Source organism: Terrapene carolina, unplaced genomic scaffold, assembly GCF_002925995.2.
Source record: "Terrapene carolina triunguis isolate 2854851 unplaced genomic scaffold, T_m_triunguis-2.0 Scaffold69, whole genome shotgun sequence".
NCBI lineage: Eukaryota > Metazoa > Chordata > Testudines > Emydidae > Terrapene > Terrapene triunguis.
Window position 1 is genome coordinate 13,583,189 of NW_020664420.1, and position 26,200 is coordinate 13,609,388.

Consider the following 26,200-nt stretch of genomic DNA (forward strand, 5'->3'; position numbering starts at 1 on the left):
CCTCAAACTTTTTCAAAGAAAATCTCTATGCAGAGAAAGTTAGCTTGGTATAAATGTGTAAATCTGCCAAGTCAGTACGGAAGAATCCCTACTGTGTTAAAGAAAAGAATGCCAATTAGGACAGGATTTAATTCTTATTGGGATTTATTGTAATTAGAAATGCAACAAATTTAACTTTACAAAGGAACTAATTATGCCAATTAAAAACCACTTAGTAAAACTTTACAGGAATTTATTTATTAAAATTACTTAGGGCACTTTTCCAAGGAATTTTAGCAAAAATGGTTTTAAGCAGTTGAGCACAGATACCCATCCTTTAAGGAATTCAGATTAAGATGTAAGAATGGTATCTGCAATGAGCATTTCTATATCAAGATTGAGAGAAAAATATAATGCCCAATTAAGTTCAGCAGTAACAAAGGGATCTTATAAACCTACAGGCATCAGTAGTGCCTGGCCATTTCCTGAACTGCATATCCTGTGAGTGTGTGTGTCTGGCTAACAAGTTCACAATTTTCCAACTGGAGATGGTATTTTGAAAGACTAACAAGAATTTTCACGGTGCCTAATTTGTAGTGAACTGTCATATTCTACCGTTTGCTTCATCTGATGTGCAACTTGTGACAAATAAGCAAGTTAAGTTGATGCAACAGTAATTTGAAATATGCTTCCTCACACTATATTTTTGGACGGGAAAAGGGAGACTAAGAAAAAATTATTCCCTTTGAGAAATATCCATATTGTGTCAACGTTGATCATAAACTAGCACAGGCTTATAAGAAAGTAGCTCTGGATTTTATTTTTAAATGTACTTTCAGAAAACCAAAGATGATTTACTTAAATTTGACATTTTAAACTAATTAAACAAATGCAGGCTACACTAAGTCTTCTGTTTTTAAAGATAAGCCAGTCCAGTTTTGAAATTTAAATGAAACTGTAAAAAAAGCCTTAGTTATTACAATGACAAAATTAAACTTGGCAAAAGTAATGAATTTTATTTACAAATACATGTACCAAGATTACAACAGAAATACTCTAGTGAAACTCCATCTCAACAAAAGCAATGGTTTATTGGTAATGGCATTAAATGAAACAGATTGACAGTCTCTGGCTACAGTCAAGCAATTATCCAGGAGCTGTAGATAAAGTGAAGATCCCATTGATTTCAATAAGGCGATCCAGTGTTTCTTGCATCTTAGTGGCTCTCTCCTTTCTTGCCTACCACCTGATAAAAGAAAAATAGAAAATAATCACTAATGAAAGTTATGTTGGAAAACAAACAGCTCCCCAACCAATTTTTTATAAGCTTCAAACTAAATGAAGTGGCTCCGTTTGCAGTTGTATTAATGGATTTTTCAGCACGCATTCTAGTGCTGTATACAGAGGGAGCTGTAAATTCCTGCAGGAATTAAACAGGACATGGGATATATGTGAGGAAATCCCCAACTTCAAGTATTTTTAATCCAGATTGCAAAGAACTTGTTTGTTTGAGACAAGTTAGGAAAAAGCAACAGCCCACATATTTTTTATTATTCACAAAACCAAGTTAGATGTCAAGAATCAGACCTGAACACACCAAAAATGTAGTGGTAAGACTACCCCAAACCTAGCCTTCTGGGCCCAAATTTCAAGTAGTTGTTGTAGGAGATGAACTAGGTCTATATTAAAGATAGGTCTTTGAGAAATTTTTGCTTTATAATGTAATTCAACAATGAAAAGTAACTAAAAGCAGCAGCATTCCACATTTATTGTCAATGACTTTGATGTTGGGTGTGCTCCTCAATGATAGTGAAAAAAATGTCTAACTGCCAGCTCTGCAAACTCAGTCTGGAATCAGATTCAAGTTTAGTTCTTCCCTTTCTAGATATCATCAGTAATAAAGGTTTAGAGGGCAGATTTGCCTTCTAACACCAGTGCAACCTCATTAGCTTTGAGGTTGCAAAAGTACAACTGATTGGAGCTTAAACAATTCTGTTGCTGCACAGAAAGGAAGAGAATCCAGCTCACTTGGCTAAGATAAGCACACACAAGATAGATCTGCTGCTTATGTGTAAAATAGTTTTTAGTCACTTTTCAGAACAGAACCACACTTTTGAGTTTTTGCCAACCCAGAAGAGTAACTGGCTACAAACGAAACAAATTAAGTGGGGAAAAAAAATCTGTGTTAACAATTGAATAATCATAGCACACGTCTGGAGGATAGAAGCTGTTCTAATTTTGATTCTGCCCCTGATTTACTTTGTGGCCTTGGGCAAGTCATCCTCAGGTTCTTTGTCTGTTTACCCTTCTAAACTTGAAAGCAGTACTTACCTACCTGCGGTGTTACCAGGATTATGCTTTGAAGCTGAAGTTCTATTTAAATCCTATGTATTTAATAGGACAAGTTTACAGCATTATAATACTGGTAATGCTGAAATCTTTGAAAAGTAAAAATCCCTGTATTTTAATAAATTGACTACTGTGGTAAAATATGTTAATGGGATAGCATGGTTACCTTTGCAGTACATGGCTTCCCAAGGACACAGCATGTTCTCACAAAGGTTCATACAGCTCTGTACTTTAGTACTGGCTGAAAAGATGAAGGTTGGTGTACCTGGTTGGAACAGTGATTCTGTTCTGCTGTGACACATGGGAGATATGGGTTATTTTTCCCAGTATTTCCCTCCTCGCAAGGTCTGCAACAGCTGAAAGGAAATGCCTTTCACCACTCAGCTGCAATTGCTCGGACTAAAAAAACATGCTGATTGAATTCCCTTGTAAAGAGCTTTGGTATCTATTGGTCATCTCCTCCTCCAAAGAGCTGGTGGCCAGGACGATGCTCATTGAACTGCAGAGCCTAACGTGTAGGGCCAAGAGAATTCTAGTTGCACGGCAATGTTGAGGTGCCCGTAAAAAAAAAAATCCATTCACTTGTGTTAAAGTTTGATTAATCAAGTTAAAAAAAATAAGATTAAACTCAACAAATAAGTAAATGAAATATATATTCTTTGATTGTGTATCTTAAACCCCAAGCACAATGCCCAGATTTGGATTAAGCAGGAAAACACTAATATATTAAAGATTATTAAGATGTTAGCAGATGTGTAACATCAATCAAGAAATAGAGCTATACCATTCAGAGGTGGGAATTGTCAACTTGCCCATGTGTATTATCTGCAAAAATTAAGCACCAGAATGGATATTTTGTCATTACACGCCAAAAAGGCTCATTTCCCATCTACCCCAAATGGAGGATGGTTGTAAGAACAGCAGTTTCTTACTTTCTACAAGAAATTCATCTCCCTCCCATCACTTACGGGACACTTTATATGGCAGTTGTTTGTAAGATACCATACCTTAACTATGAATAGGTACTGCAATTGTGACATAATACAAATCTTTAACATTAGACATTTTGTAAAAAAGTATATAATTTCTTGATCTGACTGGTCCAACAATGGAAAGGGAAATGAAATTGGTGTGATTTGCTAAACATCTTTCTACTAAAAAATTAGCCAACTAAACTGAAAGTTTTGAAACAATAACTGGAGATGAAAAATCCTAAATAGTCTTCATGATAGATTACACCTTAAAATCAACCTGTTCTAATGTTATTCCCCATGCAATAAATTGTATAAAAGCCAAATTAAAATACTTGCCAAAGTCTCAAACTGCATCTCAAATTGCTTTACAGAATTAAATATAAGATGGACTATAAAAATCACAGAAAACAGGTCTAAAAGCGTTGTATAACAAATCTACTATCTAGTTTTAATGTTAACAAGCATAAAAATTAAAAAGCAAAGTTGAGAAAGAAAAGATTTTAAAATGGGATTTAAAAAAGATGAGTCGATGAAGCAGAGAGGTACAGGAAAGCTGTTCCAGAGCACAGGAGCTGCAGAGGAGAAGGCTCTTGCACCAGTGGCGAGATTGTGGAAAGGGTGAGAGACAGATGCTAGATGAACGGAGGGAGCAGGGAGGGGTGTGGTGCGAGACAAGGTCACTCTTAATATTCATTTTAAAACATTTTCTTCTGCATTTTTAGTTCTTTGGGGTTGGGAAGTTAAGCTGAAAAAATAAAAACAAAATGTTAGAGAAAAGGAAAAGCAGCCTGGTGTGCAGTTTTAAGAAGAAAGGAAAATTTTAGCTATGATCATCTGGGGCTTGGGAACCTACTTTTTACATGCACCTAAGCCCCCATTCCAAAAAGGAGCAGTAGCTTATAAGGGTTCTAGAATGCTAATATTAATGAGTAATGAATATCAAGTGAAATCTATGTTAAAAGCATACTGGGACATGAGTGAAAGACCCTTCTTCCTCTCCGCAAAAAATTCAGACTGCAAGTTCACTACAACATTCAACAGCAAGACACCTAGAACTCAGATGCTAACAAATGGAAAATAAAACAAACCCACTTCTTTGACCCATCTCACTTGGTTGATCTGGCTGGCAGGGTAACCTAGCAAAGTCTCTGGAGGGAAACATCTTAAAAGTAATCTGCTACAATAATTTAATATGCACTATAGATATGGTAGCTTTAATGAATACATAGCTTGCACTGGCAGACAGGCAAAAACTAGATGTCAACATACCAATGGTGTTTAGTTCTCACAACTATCACACTGTCCCATCTTATTACATTTATAAAGATGGCCATAAAGCAAGCATTTCAAGTATTCTTATTGTGCATTGACTTTCCAGGAAAATACAAGTATTTTATTTACCCTCTCCTGCTGCTCATGATGTCATTTAAGCAGGGCAATAGAGAGTCTCTCTTTTCTCCCCTGCCCCCACGTACCTCAATTTAGCACAATCCACTCAAGTTTTGTATTTAAAAAGTTTTAGCGCATTTAACAGTTCCCACTTCTCATCAGCTAAAATCAAGTTTCAGAGGAGAGGGAGGAGCTACAGCCTATCAATGTAAGTTTAAAAGCCACTTGTATTTTGCATCATTTTATTCATTGACCTAACATAAATAGCTAGATCCATGTGTCACAGTTAGCTGTCACAGATAACAGGTTAAGGTATCATTGAAAGACCAACCAGCAGCTGCTTATTGTTTTTACTAATTTTCAGTACAAGATTAAACTAATCACAAACTCCACATTTGACATTCTAAGTACTGGATGCTGTGGCCCTTTTCTGTTTACCTTTTTCCCCTTGAGCAGCTGCTCAGTTTAAGCTTAGTTACCTATATAGCACCTATATAGCATTTTGGATGCTCATAGTACGTTAAACACAAACAAGATGGTCCCCCCCGATGAACTACTGTTTAAATCAGACAAGTTATATGAAGTGTTAAGACAGCAGAAGATTGGGAAAAAGGAAAGCATCTACTGGGAGCACTGATTATAAGGAACTGTTATAGTCATATTGCAGTTATATCTTTATTTGTATTATAATTACAAGAGCACAATGTAGTCTAGTTTGAGCCAAAATTGAGATTAGTGAGCAAAGTTAAAATAGTGAGTTCTCAGGAGTTATACATAGTTACCTGTAGATGAAGAGAAAATGGATTTTGAAGAGTTTTCCAGTTAACATTTTATTCAAAACCTTTTTTATACACTTGAATATAATGTCCAACACTGTGTTACCAGAACATTAAGGTTGTACAGCTAAATTGCAAAAAGTCTGGAAATGCAAAAGTTAAAATTCCTATGGGAACCATAACTCTGCCAGACTACACATCCCACATGTTATGGTAAAATACTTAATTCCAGAATATGTAATTTAATATTACTGTTAAAATAGGGAATATTACAGGGAATATGTATACATATTTAATTTGGTGGCTAAATTTTGTCCTATGAGTCTTGGACAAATTCATATCTGGTTAAACCAGTCCTGAATTTATCCCTTTAACGTCTGCATTTCCTGACTGATTTTAACTGTACAACTTTAAATAAAATATTAATTTAACATTCGTTTTCATATTTTTTAAAATGGAGGCTACAGATGCACAAGTACATTCTTTTCTACTTAGAAGTGTGTATTCCTTTGACTGCAACACTTATGTGTACACTTCAGGGAGCATGCACTCAGATGCACTGGTGTGTTATTTACCAGAACTATACAAGTGCTTCCAAGAAGTCCACCAAGGAGCAGCTTTAGGACATGCTCTCCACAGAGGCAAGGACTGACATCTGGATTCACTCACCCAAACCAGAACAGAGAAAGCAAGAGATGCCTGGAGAACTGCACCAGTTCTAGGTGTTTGCACAGCTTTATGAAGACATAGTAAGTCTTAATTGAATGTGAGAGCCAATGAGTGCATTAAAAAAAAAACAAAAAACCACACCCACTAATGGGAAGATGACAGATGGCCATAGCGGAGAGTCCAGACAGAGGCAGCAGTTTGGGACAGCTGTGTGCTGTATCATGAACTGTGCAGCTTAAAAATTAGTGAGGTTTTCCACTGTCTGGGCTCAGTGCTATATTCAAGTGTTTTAAATTTTTTCCTAAACTTAGCAAGCATGCACCTCATTGAGCACTACTTATATAACAAGCCTGAAATCCAGTTCATTAGTGAATAAAATAATGTTCCAGCATTTTTAAAATGCAGAAAATCTTTCACTTTCAACTCTAATTTTCCCTCAAACAGTTAAAAAAAGATCTTCCTGGAATGGAGACCAAGATGTCAGTGTGAAAAATGAATTTTTCAGATTATGAAGCAGTGAAGATTATGAAAAACTATTTCACAGACTTAATAGCAATGATTACTCTAGAATGCTGTAAAACTAATACAACACAAAATAGTAAAAGTCCTTTTAAAAAAAACAACAGCAGCATAACAGATGTCTTTTGGCTACTCACTGTAATTGGGTGGTAAGAGACTTATCTACACATTTCTTCTGGTTTTGAGCCAACTGAAAATACTATTAAACACTTCTAAATCAGTAATCCAATCACTTTTTAGCACATTTAACACAGCTTTTCAAGTTTGAGTGTATTGAACCAAGTGTTAAAGCTGTACAGTTTTGCAGGATCACATTTAATCTAATGGATATAAATTTATCTGTAAATCCTTACAATACTAAAGGTTATCAAGGCTTCCAGATATTTTTTTTTTGGCAAATACTATTGGTGTAAAGAATCAAGTTTTGTTTACCACTGCGGTGAAGTTATCTACTTAAAGAGTGTGGTAATACTAGTTATCTGCACCAGTATGGGACTAGTTACATACTGAATTGATTGGCTCGAACACATTTTAATTGGCCAGTTTTAAATGCAGTTCGATTCGGAATAGTAAAACCACCCCCTCAAACAGCAAAAGCTATGTCAGCGACAGAAGCTGTCCTGCCAACATAGCGCGGTCCACACTGGCACTTATGTCAGTATAACTCATGTTGCTCGGTAGGGTGTGTGTGGGGAGTGGTGGTTTATTCACACTCCTGAGCAACATAAGTTCTGCCAACATAAGCTGTAGTGTAGATATAGCCTTAGAGTTGGTTACCCATTGAGTACTCCATTTCCTTTAAACCCTTAAAGCACCCATTTTCAGTCCCACCCAGGGTGGTCCAAAAGCAGCTCCAAAGGAATAGCCAGACAAACATTAGGAATAAACAGCCCTTAAATGATATTGGAACAAATTAAAGTTAGATTAGAGTTATGTTATGAAATTGTATAAAGATAAATACACCGTATGTTATTGAAGAAACAGCCTTATAACCAAGTATTTCCAAATCTCTCTAGTCTATTTAAAATTGCCTCTTGAACAAAATCGTCAGGCATAGATTTATTTTGGTTTACTTATGCTTTCTATTTTCCAATCTGTGCAATGGCTTTTCTACAAACTGCCCACCTGCAGGGCACAGTAATATTCAGAGACACCATGAACATTGCAACTATTACATATAATCTTTAAGGGATCATTGTTTATCAACTTTGAACCCCTAAGCTGTTATTTTACATTTCCAAAATGCCTTTCACCTTGAAAGATTCTCAGGCATGTTACACATCACAGACAAAGCTGCACCAAAGCCAAAATTTCAAAGGCACATGTGTTGCACTGAGAGGAATAAGAGGTATCTTAACACAAAATGAACAATTATAGAAAGAATCCACTTCGTTGAGAATGAAACTACCAATCCACTGACATACACTTGTTTTAAAAATGTAATTAAACATTCATGTGTGTGTTCTGGAATCCAACTTACTCGCTTGAAGTCATTCATGTTTGTTGCTTGGACTGGCGTTCCAATAAATGTAAAATATGTAATTCTTGTCGTCTCTTCATCACCATGATTGGACTGGACAAATAACTAACAAAAGTAAGATAGTTCATAGGTATTAATTCTAACTTTGTTTAATATACATGGTGTAGTTACAGCAGTTTGGCTAATACTACAATCCTTCCCTTAAATGAGGTATTACACTTGTTAGGTTTCTCAAATTTTTAGAAAAAAGTGGGGGCAGACAATCCAACAGCTTCAGAAGTATACCCCAAAAATATTACTTTGTTAGAAGTACTATAAAAGTATAAATAACTACAGAGTTCTTTAAATAGAGGCCACTCGCTTCATTAAACCTCTCTGCTCACCTCTGTAAAAATGACTACCAATCAAGTATGCAGCAAGGTAGAATCTAGGTTTCTCCAACTTTCAGGTCTGTGGTTAAATCAGAAGACCACACTCAGCAAGCAAGAAGCTTTTCAATCTGAGGTATCAAAGTAACTGCAGGTGAACAGTTAATTTACCTACGTTCAGATTATATCAAACGGCTGTTTAACCATTTTCTATATTTATTGAAATCAGCATTACCTCTTCATAGCAAATTGTGTTATTACGTTCTTTCAATATGAAGATTTGCTAGAATTCAACAGGAGCTCAGTAGGGAAAACTTACATGGCTCCATAAATTAGGGTTACCATATTAAAGGTTTTTAAAAAGAGGACACTCCACAGGGCCCTGGCCCCACCCTTCCCCGCCCCCAACTCTGCCCCTTCCCCAAAGTCCCCGCCCCAACTCCGCCCCTTCACCAAAGTCCCCGCCCCAACTCCGCCCCCTCCCCTGAGCGCCACGCATTCCCCCTCCTCCTCCTCCCTCCCAGCCATGCGAAAAGGGCTGCCCGAGCACTACCAGCTTCACGGTTTGCCGGGCAGCCCCCAGACCTCCAGACCCTGCGTCCTGGGCCGGGCGCTTCCCCAGTGCAGCCGGAGCCCGGGACGGGAAGCGCCCGGCTGGGGGCGCAAGGTCTGGAGGCTGCCCGGCAAACCGTGAAGCCGGTAGCGCTCGGGCAGCTCCGCTCTTCAGCTACACAGAGCTGAGGTGTCTGGGGGGAGCAGCAGCAGCCGCCGCCGCAGCAGGGAATCCGCCTGCAGCTCACAGCCTGCCAGAGCCGCTCAGGTAAGCAGGGGACTGGGGCAGGGATGCCGGCATTTTCCCCAGACATGTTCGGCTTTTTGGCAATTCCCCCCGGACGGGGATTTGAGCACCAAAAAGCCGGACATGTCTGGGAAAATCTGGACGTCTGGTAACCCTACATAAATGCTGTCCTATATGGACTTCGTATTCTCTATCACTTTCGCTCCTTAAAAAAGCATGAATTGGTAATAAGAAATCTATAAAACCAAAATATGTTTTCTAATTTGGTTTAAGCTGGCTTTATGTCACAAAAACCAATACATACTATAAAATGGACAAATGAAAAACAAATCAATTATCTCAGGAAAGGGAAATGGTCAGGAACAGGGACCAGCAGACAGTGGGGGAGTGCAAGGAAGAGATCCTGTGGGTCTCCTGTACCCTTACAGCAAAGTAGCAACAAGAGCCCCCTCCCTCCCCAGGAGGAGGGAGAGCAGCAAAGATTAGGGGGCTACTATGGGCCCTGTGCCTCATGCCACAGGGAGCAGCGTTAGTTGCCCTTTTTAAAATATAAATATTCCAATGACAGTGAGTTGAAATGTTTTTCCTATAAGGGCTGGATAGCATGAAGAGAGGGAATCTGCGGTGAATAAGGGCTGTGAAGGAATGTGCCTGGCAGAGGCACAGGAGGGGATTGTTTTCCCAGGGGAAGTCAGAAGAAGTTATACTGTAACTTTTGACAAATTGCATATTTATTGTCTGTCTTTTTTGCAAGCATCTTGGAGCATAGACTTTCTGCTAGTTCAGTCCTAGCACAATGGGGTCCCAATCCTGGCTGGGGCCTTTAGGTTTTCTACAATAAAATACTATTACACGGGGGCGAAAATCTACTTTTGGAGAAGATGTTCACTGTGGCAATGACATAGTAATAGCTTAGCACCCAGTCCTTGAAACTCTTGGGCATAAGCTTACCATTATGAAAGCGAGTAGTTCTATAGAAGTCAATCGAACTGTTCGCATACTTAAAGTGAAGCTTGTGTCTTTGCAGGACTGGGGACTATATTTGCATCCATCATTTCCTGATGATGCATCCGCTACCTGAATCAAATTTTGGTCAATTTTTCTCTGATGTACAAGTCTTCACATAACAGTTGAAACCAGCACTTCAGAGAGCAACACTGGATCAGGCACTTTTTTGGTGCCAAGACCTCTGTCCCTCTATGTCTACGAGCTACTTAGCTGCATCATGCCCCATTATAAAACCCACAGGAAGTTTTTTTAATAAGTTATATTATATTGTTCAGTTAACAATTAAATGTAGATTCCACAGTTAACAGGATGTTGTTCATATACTGTTTAATAAGATAAATTTACAAATGCATACGAGATTCTCACACCTAAGAACCCATTAGACTGCAGGAGACTATTGGGAATTAACAAGCAGCAGATAGAACAGGCTGGACAAACATCTTGCAGAGATGGTCTAGGTTTACTTGGTCCTACCTCAACACAGGGGACTGGACTTGATGACTTTAAGGTCCCATCCAGCCCTAGATTTCGATAATTCTGTAAGTCCAACTGGATGTCTTATAGTCCCTTTCTTGCCTTAAATTCTATGAACCTATGTTTGGCATAAGTGTGTAGTCACTCTGAAATGATAAGACTGTTATAAGAAAACCTGGCTAAGCTTTGAAACCTTTGTCACCTCAACAATTATTTTGTCCCAGAGTATTTTAAAGTAGACCTCCAAACTTCATATAGCTACATTTACATGAAGCTTGGAAGAGAAAGCTTTACTTACAGTTACGCTGTTAACATTCTGAAATTTTACATAGCGAAGCTGGACAATACCATCTTCTTTTATATCATCCGGCGTTAGTTCCAAGGCTTGGGTTGGTTCACTTCTTTCTGCCTCTTCAAAGTCCATAGATCGGGGAAGGTTGATGAAGATTTTTATATACTTGGGACCTTGACCTGTGTTAAAACAAATCAGCAATTTTAAGTAACTGAACCACAGTTTAAAGTATAAAATTCCAAAAACATCTTTAGGACAGTTTGTTATATAAACACCTAGTGATAATTAAATATTTTAGTTTTGCAACATAAAAATGTGGTTTCTGTACTCATATCTTGCATAGATTCAGAAATATGTACTTCTACCTTACTCTAATGTATTGTCAATATAAACATCTGTGCCATATCAAAAATAAAGCATAGGGATAGCATGAGATTACATTACATTATTTTTTAAAGAACAAACAAGTCTATTGTATGGATTCCCCCCCAATTTCAACAAAGCTGCTACAGGACTTCCAGAGAGCAATAGGATCCATACTGCCCTCTTGCCATGAATACGTGGGACTTGCTAATAGTTATAATGATACTGCTCAGAAAACTGGAACTGCGGCTATTAGATTCAGGATGCTGAAGTAACAGTCTAGTTAAACCTGGGAGAACACTTAAGCCTTTAAAAATGGTGTAAGCAGAACTTATTAGGAACAATTTGATGGAGTGAAGGAACAGATGCATTTTACTCACCATTATCTGGCCCTTGAAGTTTCATGGAATAAAGCTTGACAGGTTGATTAAAAGCTACAGTAATAAGGAGCTGTAGAGAAAAAGTTTATGAAAGTATTTTTGAATGCAGAAGATTTTGAAATGCAGAAAAAATATTTAAACTAGAAAAATAAGTCAAAACTCTGTTTAGTTCAGGAAAAGTAGCTGTGATTGCCAGGATGTGATTAATATTCTCAGTCTTTATATGTAAGTATTATTAGAGAATAGGGAATATCCTCCTCTTACGCTGTTTGTAAGAAGGGTCATTTTAATGAAAGCCATTCTACTAGAACCCTGAACCAAGTATCTCAGAGATTTTGGCCAACACTTTTGAAAACGGGTACCTAAAGTTAAGAGTCCTAGCCCAAACATCTTGGGCAAGATTTTCAAAAGAGACTAGTAATTTTGGATGCCTCAATTTTGGATGCTTCATCTGTGATGCCTTAATGAGGCCCAATTTTCAAGACTGTGGCGTATCCAACAGTTTCCAAACATTTGAATATGAGTTTAAGAGCTTAACTTTAGATACCCATTTCCAAAAAATCTTGGCTTCATCTGTATTAGTTACAGGGCAGCCCCCATCTCACCCAAGTCCCTGAAAGCCTCCACAAATTTAGAATTCTGTTTAATATGAAAACATTTTATGAAGCATCAAGAGCTGTGTTTTATCTAAAGGAAAAAAACATTTAAAAGCTATGTGAGATTACGGTTTTCTTCCCCAAGTCAATTCTCCACTGTTTAAAATAAACCCTTGAGCTTGCAATTAATATCTAGTAACAGGTTTACTGCATTCATCAAGTGCAGGGGTGGGCAAATGGCCTGCCGGAGAGCAGGGTCTTGCCCCCTCCTGCGCTCCTGACGGAGAGCGGGGTCAAGGGCTTGCCGTGCAGCTCCCAGAAGTGGTGACATATCCCCGCTCCAGTTCCTACGTGTAGGGACAGCCAGGGGGCTCCGCACACCATCCCCACAGCTCCCATAGGCCGGGAACTGCGGACAATAAGAGCTGCATGGGTGACGCCTGCGGATGGGGCAGCGCACAGAGCCCCCTGGCTGCTACTCCGTGTAGGAGCCGTAGGGGGGACATGCGGCTGCTTCCTGTAACTGCTTGAGGTAAGTACCACCCGGAGTCTGCAACCCTGAGCCCACACCCCAACCCCCTGCCCTAGCCCTGATCCCCCCTCCCACTCTCTGAACCCCTTGGTCCCAGCCTGGAGCACCCTCCTACACCCCAAACCCCTCATCCCCACCCCAGAGCCTGCACCCCCAGCCAGAGTCCTCAACGCCCCTCTACCCCAGCCATGATTCCCCCCCCCGCCTACTGAACATTGTCCCAGCCCAGAGCACCCTCCTGCACCCCAAATCCCTCATTCCCAGCCCCACCCCAGAGCCCGCTCCCCCAGCTGGAGCCCTCACCCCTCCCCAGCCCCCAATTTCGTGAGCATTCATGGCTTGCCATACAATTTCTATACCCAGATGTGGTCTTCAGGCTAAAAAGTTTGCCCACCCTGATCAAGTGTATAGTTTATTATTGTAGACTTGCTGCTGGTAAGTACTGTGTTGTTTGGTTAGCCAGAAAGAGCTATTAGTCTCCACACACAAACAAAAGTTATTTCTCCTGCTTTTTAATCCCAAGACTACTGTAAACATATGAGAATTAGATAACTGTATTAGACCAATACAATGAAAAAACTGCTCTTTAAAATTATATTCAACCTCTGAAATAAACTGAAATTATACCTGCTCGTCACAGTCAGATTCCAGGTAGGTAGAGTCTTTACGTAAACAGTTATCGAATCCATGTTCATCACTTTCATTAAGACATTCACAGCCAGCTTTATTAATAAATGGCATTAAATCCATCTGAAAAAAAAAAAAGCCAACAGTGTTGCTTGCTGGGTGCTTGAAAATCTGCCATCTACTAACTGAAAAGGATTAGTCAATATGTGGATGAGTGAAACTCCTCATTGTATATAGGAGATAAAGTAATAAAACTGGTCAGACAACTTAATTAGGAACACAACACATTTCAAGCATTCATTTTACATTTTAGTTAAACTCCCCCAACCTTTCCAAATTTTATAATCACATATTCCCTGGAATGCAAATTCACAGAAGCCCACAGCAAGAGACACCGATAATAAAGTGAATTATCTGAGGCTGTATTTTGGTTTAAGCACGAAAACTATATCCTAAAAAATTATTCATAATGCATTTGCAAAAACAAGCATAAAGACTCAAGTTTTAACAAAGTCCAAAAGTAAGCCTACTCAAAGATGAATCGTGTACAGTTAATGGAACAGTTTAGAATGCGATCACTGTAAACGTTACTAGACTCCACCTGCAGAGCTAATCTTGTTACCTCTCACATGTAGCGCTGAAAAAGAAGCTGCTAGTTTATAAAAGGCTTTGATGACTAGATTACACTCATTTCTAACAAGTTTTAGTATTTAATTAAGATTGTTTCATCAGGCATTAAGAATTCCCCAGCCCTTTTCCTTGTGCCTACTAGAGCTTTCAGTACAGCAAATAGCAGCAATTGCTTGATTCACTGAAGAGTAGATTTCTTCATGGTTGAACTTTTTCTTATGAAGTATCCAACTAAGGGTATTCGCATCATGAAAGAAAAACATGGAAATACCACCAATATACCAATAGGGTACAAAATCTAGATCAAGATACACTCAAGATATCTGTTTGGAGTAAAAAGTGGTGGTTTTCCCCTCCAAGATAAGAAGAGTCTATTGTGCCTTCAAGAAGGCTTAAGTTCTACCCCAAGGATAATATCTGATATGGACCACTAAAAAGCTGTGACATCACTGTGTAATGCAGTTAAGTACACAGCTAATAACTCAATGGAATTCTTTACTAGGCTTGCACGCTCTTGAAATTTCAAACTTGTTTAAAACATTCCACCCCAAGAAGAGGCAAAAAAAAAAAATACATTACCAAGGACAATGTATATGCTCAGTTTATAGCTTTAATATTCAGTTGTTTTCTAACTCTTGTTATGAAAAATGAGGTGGCCAGAATTCCATTCCCCTCTCAGCAGAGAAGGTGGATTTCATGCTTTCCTTACTCAAAATCTTTTGAGCCTTCTGTTTAAAAAGCTTTCCAGATAATTATCACCTTTATGTAGAGGCTGAACTTAGAAAAAAAATCTGTTTGTTTTATGAAGTTACCCAAGTTTCAAAAAAGCAGATGTATACCTACTTTGTGCTCATGTTACTTAAATTACTTCTAATGTGTTTTGGGCTGTGAAGCTAAAAAACAGCCTTTTGCCTCTTTGTATTACAATGTTGCCATGCTGAATGTTACATTAACTATTAGTGTAAGTATTTACATTCACAACTAGATGCAACACTAACGCTGATACCATAGTGCGTAATTGAACTGTTGCAAATTCAAGTGGCCTGTATTCCTACTGTTTATTTATATAAGAACGATTCAACAGGAAGATTATGTTATTTGTATAGATGTCTCTCTATTTAGCTATGAATTTAAAGTACTTAGCATCCAAAGAGATGCATTTTTACATTTAACAATTTTAGGTTTCACAACTACTATTCAGAGTTAAGTTTAATGTATTATATTTCCTAATACTAAATACAAACCTTCATACTACCGTAGTGAAGCTATCATGTTATTGAACCTATTAGCAGTTTTCGTGTTTCTGAAACATAATACCAGGTATTCAATCAAAAGTGTTTTTATATTGCTGCCTGAACAATAAACCATCCCTTTTTAAGTAGAAACATTATACCAAATATTGCTCAGAGAACGCCACCTCAGATGACAGCTCTATCAGAGTGTTTTGTCACATTAAGTTTCTCATTTACATGTGTTTGTTGGTACAGCTGTCAGACATGCTTAAGATTTGCAATGCACAGTTGCCTTAGGGTAACATGAAAACAAGCAGAACAGCACTTTCAGGAAATGTTTTTTTCCTTAAGTTTCAAACCATATTACTCTTTAGCATCATAGTTTGACAACAGTGATTCAAAACTCCAACTATCCCGTTAAAAGGTTTGATTTGTCTGAAAATTAATGGAATTACCACAAAAAATATTGGGAAACCGTGTTTCCCAAGTGTTTGGCTAAAACAAATTCATATTGTCAAAAAAAAGGACACCTGTCAGGTTATTTAGTCCCAACACAGCTATTATGACACTACGGCTTTATAAAAAAGCAGCAATGTTTCCACAAACTTTCAAATTCCAATTCAGTTTCTGTTGAATTAGACATTCCCGTGCAGCTTTTGCAATTCAAGCATTTCAGCGAAGTGCTAACGAGAACCAGACAACTTCTGGTTTTCACTGATCAAGCAGAAATATTAGAGGAAATCAGCCTAAAATAATGTTTTTAAACTTTAACAGTTTTTTTTTATTTTGTGCATTAACATGCAAGAGAAAAAGGGTCAAAAAAATGTTGATTTTTCATATATCAGTTTTAAAATATGGACTTCCCTCCAAATCTTAGTACATGAAGTTAAAATGCTGTCTACTCCAGCCCTCTCATTAGTTGCTGTGTGACTAAGTGTTGGAAAACAACCATTAGGAATAAAGGCACTTCAAGGAGATATTTTAATAAGACACACTTACTAATAGAGGTAAGTGAGGAAAGGAAAAGAAAAAACACACACACACAAAAACCATTCAAGCAGAACACTTTCTAAATCAAGCTTCACCACGTTTTCTGTAAGGCATCAGAAGTTCTAACAAACCAAAGAAAAATGTTTGCTCTTCTTCATACTTACCCTTTCCATTGTAAGTTACTATGTTTTTTGTATGTATTTATGCAGTTTAAATTTAAATTTTCAAGGTGTCTATTACATATTTCTCTAAACATTCCCCCCCAGGAATGAATTTATCTTAATTTCTGTGAACATTTATGCCTCAAGCAAAAAGTTTTATGTATCCTGTGACTATACTATGCCACAATTTTCTGCAACAGACTAAAAACTAATTTTTGGTTTTAAAGATAGAATCTGTAGCTTTTAGAAAATATATGAAAGATTATGCACTAATCACTCCATAGCAAAGGATGAGAGAGAAGTGAAACAAATTCAGGTTACCTAGAACTGTACTTGCCCATTCCTATTCTGCTGTGATACTGTAACCCGCAGATAACTCCTTTTTAGACCTTTTTTGTACAACCCCAAAACAAGAGCTACTTTATATCTCTCTGTTCCGCGGTGAGGGAGGAATCAGGTAAACAGAGTTTGGCAGTATGGTCCAGTTTTGCAAATATTCTTAGAAGCGATTAATGACCAAACTATGATAAGCCACCACACCACCCCTTCCAATAAGCAGCTTCCAACAAGCTTCTGGGGTAGCTGCAACATTATAGCATGAAAAGATTAAGAAAAAGTTACAAGAAAAGGAAGATACTGAAAAGGTAGCAAAGAGAACTCACTAAGGAACAGTCCAAAAAACCTTTAAGGCTTTAGCAGTTACAGAAATAACTCACTTTCTAGGAGAGAGATCTCCACTTTCTAAAAATATACAGGGAAACAGACTGAGACATCTGGTAGAAGCAAAGAGATAGTAAATATCTACAGCAAAATTTTCAACATGAAATCCAAGGTTTCAGACCTAGAGGAATATTTTGGATGAGGAGATTTTTAGTTACACCATTTTCAAACATTACTATAATATATTACTATGCACAAGTCACTCTTTAAAAGTTTGCTTGGAAAAGAAAAAGTGAAAAAGCAGGTGATATTTCAAAAAAGCTTAAGACACTTAAGTTTCTGCCTAAACTTACCCTGATCTAACTCAAGTGGGTAAGTTTAGAAAACAGGACAACATTAACATAACTTGCAATAATTTACTTTAAAAAAAAAATCTTAAAATAAGGTATGCATACATATCCTTTCGGAATATCTGTGTCCTCATTACTTCCAGGATCATTCTCTAGATGCTGTTTAATTTTTTCTTCTAATCCTACAGCATCGGCTCCTTGATATTGGTCGATTCGCACTTTGTTTCGGAAAAACAGAAATGTTGGTGTTGCTGATATATTATTGGTTGCAGCTGTTCCCTAGAATTCACAAATTGATCATTAGTGGTGTGTAATAAAATGTTAGATACAAACATTTGTAAACTTGAAAAAAGTATTGTGCTACAAGAAGTGGCTTTATTAATATGCAGAAGTATTAGCAATCATGATCATTTGCATCTTGGCACATCTAGAAAAGAAGTTTAGATTGTAATTAACTGTTGCTGTGGAATAGCCCTAGAACTAAAGACCATTCACTCTGAGATAAGGTAAGTTGGTAGCTCTTAAAGCTCTTCACCCTCCCCTGCCAACACATATCAGGGTTAAAGCCATGATTGCAGACCGACAGACATGGTTGCTAATAAAATGAAGAACAATGTATAGCAACCTCATTTGTTCCCTTTCCCATGATTGCCCTTAACCAGACATTTTATATTTTTAAACATACAATATACATACACTAAATATTGATTAGGACATTCAGTTGTACCACTGCTGCCTGTAACATTACAAAAAGATTTTCATTTTGTTATCCGCCTGTGTTTCTAATCTCTTCAGATGCCTTTGTATTAGTTATCTATCCTGACTGGTTCTAATAATCTATTACAATTCAGTATCATCTGCAAGTTTGTTAATGTTATCTATTCACTTTTTCCCCCACTAATGAAAGTAAGACTACTGGTCATTTCAAGATACTTCCTAGCCTCTCTATGTTGATGTTAATCATTTAACCATTTTGTTCAGCCAGTGAGAGTATCGCTCTACTCCCAACCCCACTAGAAATAAGTTTTAGTAACATTTCAGAAGTCACTAATAAATGCTTAACTAAAATCTGGTATTATATCCGATGCATTCCCAACACCTACTTTTTTTTTTTTTTTTTTTATATATGTAGACTTATTTGTTTAGATTTATTTTTTATAATTCATGCTACTTTTTCCCATGATTTTTTTTTTTTTTTTTTTTAAGCTATTTAGCAATTCCTGCTGGACACTCCCCCCAGCCAGGTACACTAGTTAGAAATTTTAGGGTAGTAACGACTAGGATCATTTTATTTTTGAATTAAACAAATGCAGTAATTTCTCCTGTCTTATTGGTACCACCCTAATACTCCAAGAATTTTCTAATATAACTGTCAGCAGTGCAGTAAGTTTATTAGTTAATTGCCATAGTGTCCTAAGATACATAGTTTGGACCAGATGACATGTTTATTCACAGTTTCCAGATATTATATTATCCACTCTTTTATAAAGAGCAGCTTATAAGGCAGGGGTGGGCAAACTTTTCGGCCCGAGGGCCACATCTGGGAATAGAAATTGTATGGCGGGCCATGAATGCTCACAAAATTGGGGTTGGGCTGCAGGAGGGAGTGAGGCCAGAAATGAGGAGCTCAGAGTGCGGGACGGGGCTCCAGGCTGGGGATGAGGAGTTTGGGGTGTAGGAGGGTGCTCTGGGCTTGGACCGAGGGATTTGGAGGGCAGGAGGGGGATCAGGGCTGGGGTAGGGGGTTGGGATGCGGGGGGAGGCTCAGGATTGCAGGCTCTGGGCGGCGCTTACCTCAAGTGGCTCCTGGATCTGGCCGGCAGGCCATAGTTTGCCCATCCCTGTTATAAGGATATAGTTTTCGTGCTTAAACCTGTTATAAGGTCTTTTACTTCCCAATGGTCAAAATGTATTTTTGTATACTACTCACCTGGCACTGATGTACATCCACTTCCAAAAAAGTTGCCTGGGGATATTTATTACTCAAAGCATTGAAAGCTGGGGCTATCCTCAAACAAGGGCCGCATCTGTTAAGGAAAAAATAAATGTAAGCTTGTCCAATTTTTGCAATTGGGGCTATATTTTGCCCCTAGATACAATATCCAATCTCTACTGAAGTCAATGGGAGTTGTGTATGCATTTGGCCCTTACAGATGTAAGTTTCAAAACACCTTTCATAGTTGGTTGGCAAACCTGGTTAGATATTTGTAAATGACACAGACAAAATAATGTGAGAAATATAAATAATGTGTCCCACTTCCTGCTTACACAGTTCTGATTTAACAGTGATAAGCTTAATCTGTTAGCTCTAAACTTTATACTTTAGGTCTAGTTTGGTTAGCGTTACCACATATCACTATCAAGGGAGATCATATCAGGTAAAAAGGAGGCTGTCCACTTTGGACAGAGTTCTTTGCTGCTCTGAAAGAGAACCGAACTACACTCACAGTGGAAACACAGAAATCAATAGCTCTGACTAACCCTACTTAGTATTTTAATAAATATACTGAATTGTCACTTTATTAACTGTAGTTATATAATTAATGCCTTTTTCCATAGTAGTTGGTATGTCTATAATTCCATGTTTTCTGCTAAAGGTTTACCATAAGTGACATTAGCTTCTACTACAGTATCCACTCAGCCATGAATGCGATGTAGTTCATCTTCTCTTTTCTCCTGCATTCAGCATGAGAAGTCACTGATCCCCAGCAGCAGTGTCTGCAGGAAGGCTCATCTTTAGAAATTTCATGAGGTTACTCAGGGTCAGATCTTCAAAGTATTTAGGTTCCTAAATTCTATTGAAATCAATGAAAGTTGGTAGCCTAAATACCTTTGATGATGTGGACCTAAGCTACTGCTCTCCTAACTAGAACTCGTTAACTCAGCACTCTTTTTAATTGTAACCTCTTAACAATTGCTACCCCAAAAACGTTATTTATTATAGTGAGAAAGTAGTACAACTATAGTTAAGAATGAGACTAGCTTACTTAAAATCCCAATCACTATAATATGTAGGAAGTATCAAAATATAAAGAGACTAAGGGGGTTTCCTCTACTCCCCTCAATTTTTTATTAACGTAACTTTTCTGGCAGACAACTATCCCTGTTGTCTCCTCTCCCCCTCACTTGTAGGACCTTTCATCTACCTCCCCCACCACTCGCCTTATAATTTCTTTTCAGCTGCTCCACAACACGCTTTAATAGCAAAGTTATACTTTTTATGGTTGCCTGTAACTGGCTCTTGATCCATGCTTTACTATAGCAGAAGCACTTTGAAGTTAATGACAGTCTACAATACTTCTGCTGTTCTTGCCAATTGTAAGACATTCAGCTACAAACATTGTAGTAGATCGAAATATTAAACATGTCTATTTAAGACAAGGAGGTCTAAGATACAATTTCATTAAAACTGGGTCATTTCAGTCAAGTTTAACAGATTTCTTCTATACAGGTAAGAAAATGCATTATTTGTTATAAGAGTGCTAACAGTTATAGTGTTTTACTTGCTCATAAGAACCATTTACTTGCCCCGAGCAAGTGGAAGAGTAGGATTCTGCAAGGCTGCAATACGATACAGCCAAGTTTCTATAAAGCATTAGAGATTAGAGTATTATAATAAAAACTGAGGAAGATTTAAATTCTGCTTAGATTTTAATCTCTTTGGGACAGGGACTATCTTTGTTCTGTGTTTGTGCAGCGCCTAGCACAATGGTGTCCAGGTCCATGACTGAGGCACCTAGGATCTATAATGTTAATAATTAAGATTACATGACTTCAGTACCAAAACCAGAGTACACACAAATATGCAGATCCAAACTGCAAAATGGGCTTGAGGAATTATGACAGCAGACTGATTACAATGAGATTGGATTCAATAAAGCAGAAACACAGGCCCTCCTCCCACCTCCGAGGCCATAATTAATTAATGTGCAACTCACTGTTATGTAAAATACTACATGCAAGATGGGCTTGCTTTCTGGTTCAAATGCTAAATATATTCTTCGATTTAGAATACTGCAGTTTCATTATTACTTAAGCATGCTGTTTAAAATTAAAGTTTTTGAATTTTGTATTGACACTTTGCAATCAGAACTACAGGTATTAATAAAACAAAGATTAATAACTGGTTCCCTAATCCTTTCCACAGTAGTAGAGTATTTTTGTCAACAGCCAAGATGATGCAGCATTCTGACAACTAACTAAAAAGTTAAGTTAGACGTCTGATATTTTTAATTTTAATTACTGTAAGATTTCCAAGGCCAGACTACTTTCAAAGTTAAAATGCAAAAGTACAGTAAGCATTTGCTAAACCTAAATTACTACTAAAATTAGGCATGCCTGATCCACCTACCACAATCTACTGAAGATAAATTAGCAAAAAGCAGAGGGATAGTCACCCTTTCCATACAAGAGTATCTTCTACACATTCAGGGTTTTAAACAAGCACAGGGGAGTCACCTGGACCTATTTGAGACTGGGACAGTCTGTGTGGACATTATTAGCAAATGATCAGCGTGTGTCCCACTAAACTCACACAGCAAAATGTTTCCTTCACAATCAGGAGAGATCACAAACTCTGCCCTTAAACCGCTCCCCAGTAAGGGAATCGGACACCCGACACAAAGTTTGGTGCAGGGCTGTGATTCGGACTACAGTCTCCCCAACTCCACACGCTCCCCTAGGCCGTAGAGCTACGAGTGACAGGTAGGGGAAGAAGCCCCTTACACAACCAATGTCACCCTGAGCAGGAGACCCAGCCGGACCCATCACTCCTAGGGGTTAGTACATCGCCTCCCACACTCCAGGATCCCCGTCCCCGCACAGGGCAGAGGTGCGGTAGGGCGGCGAGGAGGCAGAGCAGGGTGTAGGAGACGGGAAGCCCAGGGCCTTGGGCGAGGGGTGCCTGAAACAAGGAGAGACCAGGGCCCTGCGGGGGAGTAGCGGCCCAGGGAGGGGGCAGCCGGGCCCCGGCCGCAGGGAGAGGCTCGGGGTGCTCGGGTCTCCTCTCACTCACCCCCGCATGGTGAACTTGACCACGGCGAGCCGGGAGCCGGCGGCGCTGAGCTCAGGCTGGAACTCGGTGTCGTTCGCGATTACCTTCACCCCGACCATCCTGGCCGGGGGTCCCCGCCACAAGCGGAGGCAGCGAGCCGCAGACGCCTTCGCTGATCTGCAAAGTCACCGCGGGAAAGGGGTGCGCCCAGCATGCACCGCACCCGCGCAGGCGCAGCCAGGCCCCTCTCACGCGGCTTACTTCCGGGGGGCGGGGCCGACGAGCGTGACGCCGCGCACGCCCCCGGCAGCCATCTTGCTGTAGGGCGGATAACGCCGTGGGTGAAATTTAGCAGCCATTTTGAATGAGGGACTGGGGCAGCGCTATAAAAAGTGGCGTCCTAGCACCAGCAGCCATCTTGGTTTGGGGAGGGGGGCAGCCTTGTGTGGGTGTTAACCCCCAGGGCATCTCGGGGATCCCGTCTGAAGCCAGAAGGATTGAGGGGGGAGGGGAAGCCTGGCTTGAATTTTATAATCTGAATCTCTTATCGGTGTCGTGAGCCCAGATCCGTAGTGGGAGACAGATATGCCCGAGCTACTGGAGCCAAGGCAGCGCCTGAGCTCTCGTCTTGACTGAGCCTGCCCAGTCTGAAATGCTGCGGGTTAGGAGATCTGGTGGCTTGAATCTCACCAGCTGTCTTTCTATTGAAGGCTCCTAATAATAATACTTAGCGCTGATGTAGCGCTTCCTAGTCATGTATTTCTCGGTGTCGGGTATTTTCATCCCCATTTTTCAAACGAGGCCCCTAACCCATGGTTATGTGGCTTGACAATGGTCAGATGGAAAGTTACCAGCAGAATCAGAACTCAGGTTTACTGCTTCACAGGTCTGTGGCCTCTCCGCGCCACCACACTGTCTCTCGCTGTAAAAGAGGGGTTCTCAAACTGGGGGTCATGAGGTTATTACATGGGGGGTCACGAGCTGCCAGCCTCCACCCCAAACTCCAGTTTGCCTCTAGCATTTATAATGGTGTTAAATATATAAAAAAGTGTTTTTAATTTCTAAAGCGGGGTTGCACTCAGAGGCTTGCTATGTGAAAGGGGTCACCAGTACAAAAGTTTGAGAACCACTGCTGTAAAAAACCAGTCCTTAAACCAGGGGTTCTCAAACAGGTTGTCATGACCCCTCAGCCAGTCATGAGGTTATTATATGAGGGTTAGAGCTGTCAGCCTCCACCCCAAACCCACTTTTCCTTCAACATTTATAATAGTGTTAAATATTTTAAAAATGTGTTTTTAATTTATAAGGAGGGGGGGACGCGTTGCACTCTGAGGCTTGTTGTGTGAAAGGGGTCACCAATACAAAAGTTTGAGAACCATTGCCTTAAATACTATAGAGACAAGCACCTTTACAATGTGATATCGCTAAAATAGAAGTGGTGCCAACTCTGAAGCAAAGTTGTAAATCTGTTATTGATAAAATGATGAAGTATTGGAAGGGAAGAAGTTGATCAGTGAAGCTGGAACTTTACTGCCTCGTTGCGGTAGTGTCCTTTTGTAATTCGTTAGCCAGGATGATGAGGTAGATGTCCTGCCACCTTGCTACAGCAGTGGCTCTACAATGGCTTTGTGTATAATGAATAATTATACCGTGTGTAATTAAAATAGTAGTAGTGGTCCATGAAAGCGTATCTAACTACCGTAATGATCCTAGGGTTCATTAAATAACAAACCAGTAATGAAAAAGGAATAAAATGAACTGGAGAGCGTCTCTGGTGAACAGCTGCATACAGCCAGCGGTATTCCCCATAAGTGCTGGAACTAGGGGTGCTGCCGCACTCCCTGGCTTGATGTGGTTTCCATAATATACAGGGTTTACAGTTTGGTTCAATGGCTCTCAGCACCCCCACTATACAAATTGTTCCAGCATCTCTGGTGTTCCCAACTCCCTCCTACAGGGCACATCTCCAAATTCCTATGTTCATAATACTGTCCCTTATGAGGGAGCATCTCTGAATTATAATCTTCTACAAACATATCTCTACATCTCCCTTCTTAAAAACACATTAACTCATACACATATATATAAACAACTAACTATCTAATAACAAATGTGTATTTTCAACCCATGTAATACATTTCCATAAACCCAATGTGGCAACTACCTAGAGAGGAGAGGTTACTAGCACATCGCTTTTGAGTGAGTCTTTACCACTCACTTTCCTCAAATACCCCTTCTCCAGGCAGGTTAGCAAGTCTCTATAAATCTTTCAGGACATTTAATCTCTCTCGCTGATCTTCTCAGTATCAGCCTTTCACTAGTGTCTGAGTTGTTCTTTTGTTCCTTGACAAGTTCTCCTTTGTGTGTTGATAAAGGATCAATCAGATGGGAAATGCCAGAGTCCACATCTACTGTCAATAGTGTTTTCTCCAGGAATTGAAATTAGGGGGGGTGTTTGAATTTATGGGGGGGGGGAGGGTCAGGGCCGATGAGGGGAGGAGACCGTGAGGGTGAAGGTGGGTTGTATGGCACCATAGTAAAAACTGAAAAATGTTTCATGACCATTTTATTAGATTTAACTCATGTTTTAAAATCATCACACAAATTAAAGTTGGCTACTCAAGCCTCCTATGAAGCACTACATCCTTCTTGGTTTCTTGTTATAATTTTGCACAACTCTGTTAATGAACTTCTTGAATGCAATGTGTTCATCTTTGGTGGCTTCTCGTGTGTCCGGTACTTCCATTCCTTCAATTGATATGCTCATTAGTTCATTCACATGATAAGGCAGAAGGCGACTTCTTTCAGAACACAAAATTCTATTCAATGATGAAAAAGAACGCTCAACTGTAGCTGTTGTGACTGGGAGTAGCAAGAGATGAATTCCTACCTCTTTCATCCCAGGAAACAGCATAAAGATCAGATTGAGCCACTAGTGATGATAAAAAAGAATTTGAAGTCAAATCTTCATTCATTCGTTGTATGATATTCCACTCTATGTTAAAATTCTCTATTCTGTCCCGAGCACATGGCATCTGTAAAAGCTACGTAGAGGTTGAGTAGAATCTAGAAGTCGCTGTTGTAGATTTTTAAGAATCAAGTCTGTGTACTTTTTTCGGTTGTCTTAACAAACACTTCTTGTCCTCTTCACTTAAGGATTCAATATAAATGCCTTCATTAGTCAACTTCTGGACTGAAGTCTTTGCTTCTTCCAGTACTTTTTCAATAGATAGCTCTCTGATTGATCCAAATGTAGCTTCTATTAGTGGACAAAGATCTACTACTGTTGTAGCAGATGCCTGGATGGTATTGTTTAATGACCCAAGTGGTTTCAACAGTAGACTTACAAGAGAGAGAATGGCAATAGTCTTCTCTGAACGTAATAGCAAAAGTAATCCACCGACCTCACTACTTAGATCCATCCCATCTTGGTAGATACTTTCCAAAGCCAGTAATAACGGCTGGAGTAATTTTAAGACAACAACCAAGGATCACTCATGAGAAAGCCAGAGGGCTTTCCCAGGTTGGACTAATTTGAACTTCAGTCCCAGTGTATCTTCTACATGTAACCCTTCTGCCCATCTAAGTTGGCAGCAACAAGGGCCGGGTT

The 26,200-nt window shown here is 39.3% G+C and overlaps 1 protein-coding gene across 2 annotated transcripts; it reads right to left on the minus strand.

The window, feature by feature from the left end:
- Window positions 1–773: 773 nt before the first annotated feature.
- TXNL1 (thioredoxin like 1) lies at window positions 774–22,799 on the minus strand. 2 transcript variants are annotated; one of them, XM_024198999.2, is made up of 8 exons: window positions 22,612–22,798; window positions 19,528–19,624; window positions 17,703–17,876; window positions 13,575–13,697; window positions 11,820–11,889; window positions 11,083–11,255; window positions 8,136–8,240; window positions 774–1,225 (listed from the first exon to the last, which is right to left on the minus strand). In XM_024198999.2, exons 1-8 carry the CDS (start codon window positions 22,707–22,709, stop codon window positions 1,196–1,198), a joined length of 870 nt encoding a protein of 289 aa, XP_024054767.1. In that variant the 5' UTR covers window positions 22,710–22,798; the 3' UTR covers window positions 774–1,195. The 2 variants fall into 2 exon arrangements, with proteins under 2 accessions (XP_024054767.1, XP_024054768.1); XM_024199000.2 differs by lacking the exon at window positions 774–1,225 and adding an exon at window positions 4,010–4,047 and having other exon boundaries at window positions 22,612–22,799.
- Between the last annotated feature and the right edge of the window lie 3,401 nt (window positions 22,800–26,200).

Bases quoted from the DNA above. Each gene is read 5' to 3' on its own strand.
- TXNL1 (XM_024198999.2), bottom strand. From the start codon at position 22,709: ATGGTCGGGGTGAAGGTAATCGCGAACGACACCGAGTTCCAGCCTGAG. The intron at 11,256-11,819 runs GTGAGTAAAATG...GTTTTAACACAG, and splicing joins ACTTCAAGGGCCAGATAATG to GTCAAGGTCCCAAGTATATA. The intron at 8,241-11,082 runs GTAAGTAAAGCT...TACTTTTGTTAG, and splicing joins AGAATGTTAACAGCGTAACT to TTATTTGTCCAGTCCAATCA.